The 11298-nt window shown below is 44.8% G+C and overlaps 2 protein-coding genes across 2 annotated transcripts; both read right to left on the bottom strand.

Moving 5' to 3' along the window:
• Positions 1–234: 234 nt before the first annotated feature.
• Positions 235–7066, bottom strand: LOC139295681 (trafficking protein particle complex subunit 14-like). The gene is made up of 13 exons (XM_070917913.1): positions 6817–7066; positions 5617–5957; positions 5116–5211; positions 4785–4914; positions 4077–4163; positions 3222–3342; positions 2939–3086; positions 2473–2555; positions 1691–1842; positions 1353–1489; positions 1084–1162; positions 550–664; positions 235–391 (listed from the first exon to the last, which is right to left on the bottom strand). The coding sequence occupies exons 1-13, from the start codon at positions 7007–7009 to the stop codon at positions 235–237; spliced, it is 1839 nt and encodes a 612-aa protein (XP_070774014.1). The 5' UTR covers positions 7010–7066.
• A 1811-nt stretch (positions 7067–8877) lies between these two features.
• On the bottom strand, positions 8878–9843 carry LOC139295398 (odorant receptor 131-2-like). The gene has a single exon (XM_070917592.1). It carries the CDS (start codon positions 9841–9843, stop codon positions 8878–8880), a length of 966 nt encoding a protein of 321 aa, XP_070773693.1.
• Between the last annotated feature and the right edge of the window lie 1455 nt (positions 9844–11298).

Here is an 11298-nt window from a genome sequence, read left to right on the forward strand (position 1 = left end):
CAGGAAGCAGCAGGTTCAGTTTCAGGGAAAGATTCTGACGTTCTCTCTCTGTAATCTCCTTATGAGGCTCGTCCTGCAGTGTTTCTGACTTTTCCTTTTTTTGTTTTCACAGATTCATTTTCGATGTTAAAAGAAATTCGATTAGATATTTTGATTATTTTCTTCTTTGGAGGCCTCTCCTCGCTGCTTCCTTGCTTCCTTCCTTCCCTCCTTGCTTCCTTGCGTCCTTGCTCCCTAGCTGACAGGATCCACCACCAGGACTTTACACTCCCTCTTGGCGATCTTGTCCAGCGACAGCAGCGTCTTGTCCTGCGGCGGCAGATAAAGCGGCCGACCAACCGGAGAGCCAACCGGGGGGGTGATGGCCCGCCGCTCCATGGCACTGCCCGTCCTGACACACACACACACACACACACACACACACACACACACACATCTGATTGGATGAAACTTGAAGAGAAACATCTGTCTCTTTAGCTGCTAAACGCTCGTCTCTGACTGAGTCTGTCTGCTGCTGAGCACCAAACTGCACCACTGTCTGTCTGTTACCTCATGATGTGGGATCGAGACGGCTGCTGGTGGGAGAAGGACTGAGATCGACCCAGACTGGCCTGGTGTCGGTCCAGCAGGTCTCGAACCGCCGGGCTGGACGGGCTGTTTTTACCTGGGTGGTGACGGGAGGACATGAAACGTTCAACAGAGAAACTAAACGCAGCAAACACGTCTGGTGACGGACAGACTGGAGCTGAAGCTCTGCAACATCTGAAATATGAATGTACCTTACTGGTGTAGTTTAGGCCCAGTGCCACAATGTGATCAGGTGGAAATCTTCTCAAACTTAGGATTATGTCTTTCTCGTGGACATCTCCATATTTCTCAGTTATTCTCTTCTTCTCCCACTAATGTGCCGATGACACAGTTTAACTGCAAAAACTGTCAAACTGAATGAATCTCTCTGAAGCAGCAGAGACGTTTGAAGCTTCACACGATATTGATCTGATATCCGATGACATCGGCCGATCCGCCTACTCTATCACCTCCTGTCTAATCTAAAAGAGAAGCAGAGTGATGTTTGCTTCTTACGTGACAGCGGCCGAGCATCAGGCGGAGGGTTGGACACCGAGGCCGTGAACTGGAGCTTCAGCTTCATATGCTGACTCAGCTGCAGAGAGACGGAGCGTTAATCAGGAGGAAACAGGAGAGAACAGGCTGCATCGTGAAGAGAGGTGAGGAAACACGTTAGCAGATGTTCAGTTGTATCAGAAACAGGCTTCTTACGGCAGGAAACCACCAGGCTTTAAGAGGTTTTACTTCATACATTAAATGCTGTTGGTGCTTCAGAGTCGACGAACCTCGTACAGTCCTGGTTTGAGGATCTGAAAGGCCACGCTGAAGGACAGGGTGCTTCCTCTCCGACAGTGACCGAGATTACTGAGAGGAGTGTGACAGACCACAGCAGCCAGAGCGGCATCGTCGCCATGACCGCGACCTGAACACACACACACACACACACACAGGTCAGTTACATCCTCAACATCTGCTCTGAGACACAGCTGGAGTGTGTTGCACTTTAACCCTCAAACAGCCCTTTGAAGCAGTGAAGAAGAAGTTCAAACCCTCAAGGTCTAAAAGTGACTGGTCCTCACGAAGGCTGAAGCACACACACACACACGCACACACGCACGCTGACCTTCTGGGGTCCAGACGAGCCGAACTGCCAGGAAGTCCTGCAGGTTGTTGAGCAGAACATATTTGACCTTGAAGTGTTCCTTCACCCTGACGGTGCTCGGACAGCTGGCCGTCATGACGAACCGCGGCCGGTCCAGACGGATACTGGGCAACCTGGAGGGGGGGGGGGCAGAGTGAGGAGAGTCGGACAGACGTTCATGAAAAGGTGTCGAGTTCTCTACAATATGCCTGAATGAATAAACCTGTTGTAGAACAGGTCTGCTTTAAGGAAGACCTGGACAACATGAAGAAAATACTGAACAGCAGCACTTTAGAGGTTCCCCTGACTTACAAACTAACACTCGCTGTCAAATCATTATTTTCCAGTAATGGCTGCATCGTATCTATCTTCCAGTTCCACCTTAACTTAACAGGGTGTTTATCATTATATCTTTTGTTTAACTGATGAAATGAAAGATGAACTCCTACATGACTGCACACATACATGCACAGTATTCCAGTTCTGAGTCTTCTCTCGGTTTGGATCATATTAAGGATATGATGTCTCTTCTTCTTCTTACACAGGGGTGAGCAAATAAACCTCGTGGATCCCAAAGTAAGCGACAGCCAGAAGAGAGTCCCTGTACACTGCAGACTCCTCTCAGCATGAGGTGAACCGCACGCTGCACTGCGACCATTAGCTTTATCTAACAATGTAACGGGCACATAGACAAGAATGTGACTTTCAAAGGCTGTCCGAAAGACGAACGCCTACTTCGCCTAACGGTCCTGCTCGGTCTTCACCTGTAGTGGGTGTAGATACAGTTGGTGAAAGGCATCTTGGGAGTTGACCACTGCAGCACTGCGACCAGAGGAACCTCTAGCCCCTGAAATCAAAACAACACACATACTGTGATGACATAAAGGAAATATCATGACCACAGGGGGGCGTTCGACCTGAAGCGCTGCAGTCGAGTCACGAAGCACGAACCTGGAGCCAAATACCGACTAAAGCGCACAATCAGTCCCAGAGTTCTTTTTAGGGTCTCTGTATTTGGATTTATGGATTTTTAAATGCATTTAACCCTTGTTTGACCAAGAGGGCCTGGCTGAGAATAACAAAGCGTCCTGGCCAAGATAGTTACAGACGACAACATGAAACATAAAACACAGAATTTGTTCTGAATAAAATCCCTGATGAGAATAATATACAAGATCACATTCTCAAAACAACCTAAAGCTTAAGACAAATACACAAACGGGTCCAAACCTCATTGGAGTCATCTTGCAGCGTGTCGTTGAGGTGCAGCTGGAACAGGAAGTCGTGCTCCTCCAAAGCGCTGAGCATGCTGGGAAGGCGGCAGGCCAGGCTGTCCACCCTGCAGAAAGACGCCATGCCGACCTCACCTGACTGGTGGCTGCAGAGCAGGAGACGAAGCAGTTCAAACATCAGACTCGTGTGAAAGCAACAGAACGATGTGTTGTTCTGTTCTGTCGTGATAACATAATGTCATATAATATATATATATATATACACATATTTCTGTACGTACCACACATTGTCCACCAGCAGCACGGAGCCGTCTGGCATCATGGGAAGGTAGGAGGCGTTGAGGTTTGGCAAGATCCGAACATCCCGAATACTCACCTCCTCCTGAGAGGACTCATTCAACACTGAGAGGACGAGAAAGAAGATTCAGAACCCGGTTTGTGTTCTAAATGAGAACAACTGGACCAAACTGTTGGAACCTCTGGAACTAAACATGTCCTCTAGTTTCACCTGTGACTCTATCGCTGTAGTTAATAAATCAATTGATTCATTACTAACTCTTCATTTCATTTTATACTGTAGCTGCATTGTGGTCACTAAACTGTAAACTGAAATGGGGGGGGGGGGTCGTGGTCCTGGTGCGCCTGGCTGCTGCTGCCATGGGCCTGCCTGACTCTCATCACTGCAGTTATTATCATTATTCATATTTCTGTTACTATTAAAGCTGTTATTGCTATTATTAATCATATCTCAGTCACTATTACAGCTGTAACTACTATTATCAGTCATATTTCCATTATTATTATAATCATAGCTGCTATTTCTACTGCTAGTGCTGCCATACATCTCTGTCTCTCTCCCTCTGTCTGTCTGTCTTTGCCTGTCTCTCTCTGTCTCTGTCTGTCTGTCTTTGCCTGTCTCTCTCTCTGTGTCTTTGTCTGTCCCTCTTCCTGTCCTCTGTCTCCATAGTGCTTCTCATGGTGGGACCTGTTGGTCTCCGTAATAACATTATAAAGAGTCGGTCTCGACCTGCTCTGTTTGTAAAGTGTCATGAGATGACTTTTGTTGTGATTTGACGCTATATAAATAAAATTGAATTGAATGACGACAGCAGAACTGATAAAGAATGATGTCCTACCTTTGAGGACGGCGAGGTGCCTCCCAGAGACGGTCATCTGCTTACAGTGGACGGTGGGAGGCGGCAGGACGGTCAGGGTGGTGCTCACTGTGGATCAAACAATCGTTTAGTCAGTGGTGACGTCTTCAAATGTCTTGATCCACACACAAAGAAAAGCAGCAAATCCTCTCTCATGAGAAGCTGGAACATGATTTTCACCATTTGTGTTTGAAAAATGACTGAAACGTTAATCGATTATCAAAACAGTTTTTTAATATCTTATCTACTAATCAATTAATCATTTCAGCGCTGCTGTATTCTCTCTGTGTTTGACACCCCTTTTATCATGTGATGTTGAGATATTTAAGAGATATCTGAAGTTTTTCCCTTTTCTTATTCTATAAACTAAACAATGTGTTTCATGTTCTACCTGCTGGATTGTCTGTTTGATTTCTACTTTTAGTCTTTTTCTGAGTTTATACAGCTTCTTGTATTGAAATGCAGCGGTTTCATGTCTTGTCATGATTTGAATGTTTGAATGATAAACTAACCTGGCTGTAATGAGTGGGTCACACTGCCCCCTTGTGTCTACAGCTGGTACTACATGTAGCAATGCGTCACCTCCAGGGTTAAGACTTGGTTTTACGGTTAAGGTTAGGGGCTGGGAAATGGATTATGTAATGAGGGTTGTATAAAGTATGAAAGTGCAAATGTGAGTGTGTGTCGTACCCTGAGCCTTGAAGGTGTTCAGGTCGTGTCTGAAGGTGTGTGTTGGTTCTCGTTGCTGCAGGACGGTCAGGTAACCGAGTTCCTGAACCTCCGCTTTCTCCGCCTCCCTCTTCCACACCGTGACCATCACCTGAACACAAATAAACAATTAACAATCAAATCCTCAACCAGTCAGGTGTCTGCACAACGTTGGAACTCAACTGAAAATTATATATTAGCTTGAAGCAAACCCCAGATCGCCGTTCTGTGGACCAGTTTTCTGGATCACACTTTAGTTTGCTAACAGCTTTCACACTTTACCAAACGTCCTGAACTCTGAGTTCATCCTGACCTTGACTTTTAGGGTGCTGACGGGGAGTTTGTCCAGAGAGACGGTGAGAGGGAAGATCACTTCGTCCGTCAACACCACCGGCTCATCCAGAGGAGACTGACATGAAGAAACATGACGTTTAGTACATGTACAGTCCAGCGCAGTGCTTTAGCAGGTACGTTTACCATGTTCACCATCATAGAGTAGCATGCCAGCATGCTAACATTTGCTAATTTGCACTAAATACAAAGGACAGCTGAGGTTGATGAATGTCATTAATTCTGCAGGTATTTGGTCATAAACCAAAGTGTTGGACACGTTGACATGTTGACCTGATGGTGGCGCTACATGATACCTCAGGATCACCAAAGTAAGCAGGATTCATCCTCTGGGGACCATGAATGACACAGCAATCCACTGGACAGTTGTTGAGACCTGGAAGACTGACGACATCCCTGGAGCCATGCTGGACTTGCTGCCCTCCTCTCTGGTCTATCAATGTGAGTATCAATGCCGCTGTACCTGAACAGGTGCCCTGCGGAACTCCCTTGCCGCCGTCCCAGATGAGTTGTGGATGAGCAGCGGCTTGCAGTCCCTGAAGCTCCGGCACCGGGAGTCCACTCTGCTGCCGAGCGCCGCAATGGCTGCTTCTGCTGCTGCAATGTAGTCCTCCTCGCCGTCCTCGTTGGCCTCGTCCCCGCTGCTCTGGTAGTCGTGGTGATGTTGGTGATGGTTGCTTCGATGGCGGCTACTCTCACCCGGACTCACGCTGGCCACGGCGCACAGAGACCCGGCCAGCTCCCTCCACGCCCGGCTGCTGGCCGACTCCGTCCCAAAGCCTGCCGGAGTGCCATCACCGCCCCCTGCTGGAAAATGATCACACACACACATAAATTCACGCATGTGAAAATCTTCATTAGCTTCATAATCCTTGACCCCGAATGATTTCTCTGCTGGTTTTACTGGAGTTCTATCTTTGGTGTCCAGTGTTCTCTGGAGCTCGAGTGTGGTCCAATGTTCATTTGAATTGTAACCCTTGATTGGTCCAGTTGTCTTTGGTGACTGTGAGATCAACACTTTATGATAATTTCAGAGAAAGAGAGTAAACATCTTTTTGAAAAACACGACATTCATTTTCATTAAAAGAGAATGTCACAGAACAGCTGTTCTGTCACGTGCATGAACCCTTCAAACTGTAAGAAACAGAAGTGATTTCTGCAGATGGAGTCAGTTTTATGGCAGCTAATCTTCTGGCAGTAACACCTGCACTTTTTGTTCTCATACGAATTTATTGTCTCAGGATTTTAAGCTGCTCTTCAGAGTGTGACATTTTATCTGGTTCTTATTGATGATTTTATGAATTATTTTATGTTTATTTCTAATTTTGTATTTTGTGTTGTACCGTAAAAATAGATAGAGATCCGTGTTGCATGTCACAGGTCATATAGCGTATTAAAATCATATTTTCATGTCATGGTTGCCTGTTCTCATACTCTTGTAGGCTACTGCAAATGTGCCTGTATTCTGGCCTGAGTCTGGTGTGTAAAGAGATGAAGTAAGATGGAGAAACTCTCCACAGATTCCATGTTAAAAATATCCTTTCAGAACAATATAGGCTATAATAATCACAATATGTCCCCTTAATGAATGTTATAGAGACACTACAATCTCTCTTCCCTTTCACCCAGAGCTGGTCGGATGGGGGCTCCCCGCCTTCCTTACCGGGGCCGTGCTCGGTTGGCGTCGCCCCACCGTCCCTGCAGCGCAGCACCAGGAGGAAGCGGACTGTCTCTCCCAGGTAGAGGTGACTCCGGCGGGGCAGAGTGCGGTAGCGGGCCGGGTCCGACAGATCCGTGATGGGCACCGCCGGAAAATACATGAAATACTCGCACTGCGACTCCATCATCTGCACCATGGCGACGACAGGAGGAGGCTGAGCGAGCAGGACCAGGACCAGGACCAGAGTCAACACGAACAATAAAACGCACACTTCCGGTTCTCACGTTCAAAATAAAAGCACTGCCATTGTCTAGCTTACACAAATGCGGAAAAAATAGACCATTGCGCCCCGTAGTGGCCATATTATTGTAGTGGAGACGCGGTGGTGTGGAGCCATTCTCCCACCTTTCTGAAACATGACAGCTGAAAAGGCAGCTTCCAAACACAGCAGATATTATGATAAATAAAAGAACACAGGTCGAGTAATGTCATGTTATCTCACTGAGCACATCCTTCTGGTGTAATTGTTAAAAAACAATTTAACCCACGTGCAAGACCAAAACTACACAGATGTGTCTGTCACTGACAGTGTCTGAGGCCTTTTCCCAGTCAAACCTCCACCTTTACTCTCAGTTCTGCTGCTTGTTCGGTTGGTTGCAGACGGAGGGCTGTGATTGGCTCGATAAACCTCCTGATAAACCCACTTAACGTTAGTGCAGTTTCTACTACTTTAATTCATCGCCACCATTTTGTTCTTTCACGAGAAAAGTAAAGTAACGCTATCTTCAAGTAAAGCAAAACTTTAATTTATCAAATTTATCTAATCTAATTTATTTATTCATCATAAAGTTTCTCAGTTTGTATTCTGAAAATGGAGGACGCCAGGTCATTTGAAGAAGAGTGAAAATGTAAGTCAGAACATTAGCTGGCTCGCATGACAAAATGTTTGCAACTAAGTTAACACGAGCTAAACATTTAACTAACATCTAGGTAAACTAACTAGCATAATTCTGTAAGCTAGCTATTGTTAGTCAAGGAAAGGAGGCTTTATTTGTAGCACCTTTCAACAACAAGGCAATTCAAAGTGCTATACATAAGATGTAAAAAGGCTTTAAAACAAGATATACAAGAAACACAAAGCAATATTACATTGATTATATATAATAGAAAAAGACTAAAATATAATAGAAGAGAAAAATAAGCTAAAGTGGAATAAAGCTTCATAGCAGTAAAGTCAGTGGCAAACAAACAAACAAAAGGTTTCAGGCCTTGATTTAACAGAACTGAGAGGTGGTGCAGAGGTTTTAGTCCTGCATTATTCCCACAGTACTCCTCTCAATGGAAACATATTCCTGACGGGCTTCAAAGAACGTGCTGCGTGAAAACTGAAGTTTTGATGAAGTTGTGATGAATCATCTTCATCAGGGACATGGTGGAGTAGCAGTGACAGGTGACTGGAGGCAGGTGGAGCTACAGGCTCTCAGGTGAGCTCTCAGTTGTTATGGCTGTAGGTTCATGAGTTGGTTAAAATACAAATCATTCAGGATGAGTTTAAGATGGTTTTAAGATACATTACAGGCAGGTTTGTATTTTCATCTGTTGGTTAATTTACACACTGTCTACTGCCATGTTACATTATTGGTATAAAATGTAAGCTGTAATTTTAAATCAAATCCCCCTTTTGGGCAAATTATACAAGCACATTAAAAGGCAAGGTAATTCTATGTATATAGCACTTTTGCACTATTGCACACAGCATCAAGTAACACGCACAGAAGAATGCAAGAAATTAAATATGAAGAAGTGCACAGCAACAAAAGACAAGAGAAAACAGTTTTTTCACTTTTCCTGACTGAGGACGTTCACACGTTTCACTTCAACCTGATATTTTTTCATGACCTCTGCGAGCCAGTCATCTCGTCAGAACTTGACTTGGCTCGAATTTTTAGAACATTAAATGCTTTCATTAATATTCTATATTTAAAATTTGAAGAAATTGAGCTTTGTTTCAGATCAATGTACATCTCTTAAATAATAATAATGATAATAATAATTCTGTGTAGCCTAGAGTAAGACCTCAGCCTTGGCTGGGATGATCGACAGTTTCAGTCGACAACATAGACGGTAAATGAGGACGGGTCTGATAGTCTGGTCTCTGAGGCCATAGATGAGAGCACTCAGACATCTGGGAAAAAGGATAATACACACATAAAGAATACTCTGGATGCGAAAAATTGCTATTCTGTCAAGGATTTTTGAGATGGCAATAACCAAGGGGTCGTGTATAGTTGAAGCAAGAGTGAGGCCCAGCTGCACCAGATGCAGCAGCAGCGTGTTACGAGCTTTACGGGCTGAAGCTTTGTCTGTGGAGGCCGACCTGGCTGCTACTATCACACCGATATAAGAAGAAATGACTGCCACACCAGCTGATACAAACAGAAAATAAGTGTAGGCTTTGTCATAATCATCAGACATTGGGCCAAGAAAGATGGCTATGTCAGAGCAAAAGTCTTTCATCTGCAGGCTCTCCATGTCTTCAAATGGAAACTCTAACAGCAACAGAACCCGAGTGAGGATATTTAGTGAACTGACGGCCCAAACCAAACAAATAGCCACCCCTGTGTTTCTGATGGTGATGATGGTAGCGTGCCTCAGTGGGTAGCACACAGCTACATATCTCTCCAGACACATCACCACCAGTGTGAGAGGAGAGATCACACTTGTGAGATTAGCGAGCATGGCAAGAACACCACATACAGGATACGTCAGTCTTATTCTACAAGCAGCCAGTATGTACAGTAACTGACTCAGTGCCATCTGAACAGTGTCTGCAAAAAGGAGGTTATACAGAAGAATGTAACGTGAGGTCTCACAAAACACTGGTTTACTCCTCAAGGTGAATAACAAGGTCCCATTAATGAAGAGAAACACACAGCATGGTACTGTAATTGGAGCAGAAAACAAGATAATTTCCAGTGTTCCCCGGTACTGCAGTCCAACAGTGGTGTTGGTCTGCGTTGCATACGACATATTAGAGAGGCATTTATGGGACCCCCTTGAAATGAAGATGGTACTTCTTAAGGGTATATCCAGATATATAATAAATAAGAATCATCTGAAATAGCACCTATACTAAAAGAAAATAATAAGACCTACAAAAACATTTACCTTGTGATGTAATTATAACACAGAAGAACAATTAATCTTGTACAGTTTGTATTCTTAGAACAGTAAAAAGCCATCATCTTAGCAGAGATGTCTATTGAATCAACATGCAAAACAGAAAATCATCATCATACATCTTCCCTGTGCCAAACGTTAGCAGGTTGGAGGCCGTGCTTGATTCCATGTGAGCAGAACTCGTCTGCAGGGTTTGCCCGTCCTCACATGCATTTTAAGAAGCCAGTCATCTCACGCACTTCTCTTGATACCATCACATGGTAACGAGATAACTAGATCTGTAATGTTAATTGGTAATGGGTTATGTAATTCTTTCACAATGAGTTCTCGATCACTGGGGGAATGAGCCTGTAGATGATTAACTCATGACCTGAAGGAAGACGTCATGGTGTTTGGAAGATCAGTAGGCAGAAGCTCTCCATGAGAGTCACACTGACAAAGTATGTCAACATCAGGGATAAGAGGAGCACCGTTTTCATGGACAATATATCGAGACCCACGAGTTCCAGAGGATTGAGATACTGCCCTGATGACCCATCCAACACCAGTTGTGAGTTCCACCAAGGAACTGAGCATTAACTAGGGCCCTCATCCTATGGACCCCCTATAGAAAACACTTGACCAATGGGCTGCTCCTGGTTGTGAAGCGGCCACAGTCTTTGTGCAGTGAAGGCAGCTTGGCCCTTATCAAAGAGTTCCTGCAAGAGGAGGGCACAAACTGAAGCAGAAAATTATGAGGGTTTAAGTTGCCACTATACTTAATCAGAACTGGATGGTCGAATAGCTTCAGTCCCCCCCCACATACCTTTCCAATGTCAGAACTGGGGAGGGCTGCGTCCTACAATTTCAGTAACTAAGTAATCGACAATCCGACACCTCCCTGTTCTCTACTACAGTCGGCTTTTCCCTCTGTCTTCGATTGTGGCCATTCGGAAAACTGTAAGGAGACGATGCGTCTGAATGTTCTGACACCTAGACAATCTACCAACATTGCAACATGGAAGGTCAGGACCATGTATACAGGAGGAAAATCATAGCAAAGATGCAGCTGAAACTGAAACGCCTGAGTCCCAGAGAAGGAAGACCCAAACTGAACGTACAGCTATTTCAAGATATAGGCATGTAAGTCACCAGGTGGCACTGTTGTGCTGTCTACGCCACAGCATATTCAGCAATTCATGCTGTTTGTACCTTGTGGGACACCATAGCTTTGAAATTTACGCTGTGTAGGACGCCATGTTTTTCAAAGTTTACTTTCAATTGCCCCTCAAGGTAAGCATTGTAACAGCGTCCTGCATTATATTC

The sequence above is a fragment of the Enoplosus armatus genome, chromosome 13, assembly GCF_043641665.1.
Source record: "Enoplosus armatus isolate fEnoArm2 chromosome 13, fEnoArm2.hap1, whole genome shotgun sequence".
Lineage (NCBI taxonomy): Eukaryota > Metazoa > Chordata > Actinopteri > Centrarchiformes > Enoplosidae > Enoplosus > Enoplosus armatus.

Excerpts from the sequence above, each read along its gene's own strand:
- LOC139295398 (XM_070917592.1), bottom strand. The coding sequence starts at position 9,843 with ATGTCGTATGCAACGCAGACCAACACCACTGTTGGACTGCAGTACCGG.
- LOC139295681 (XM_070917913.1), bottom strand. The coding sequence starts at position 7,009 with ATGGTGCAGATGATGGAGTCGCAGTGCGAGTATTTCATGTATTTTCCG. Across the intron at positions 2,556-2,938 it reads TGCAAGATGACTCCAATGAG|GGGCTAGAGGTTCCTCTGGT; the intron begins GTTTGGACCCGT and ends TTTTGATTTCAG. Across the intron at positions 392-549 it reads TCTCGATCCCACATCATGAG|GACGGGCAGTGCCATGGAGC; the intron begins GTAACAGACAGA and ends TGTGTGTGTCAG.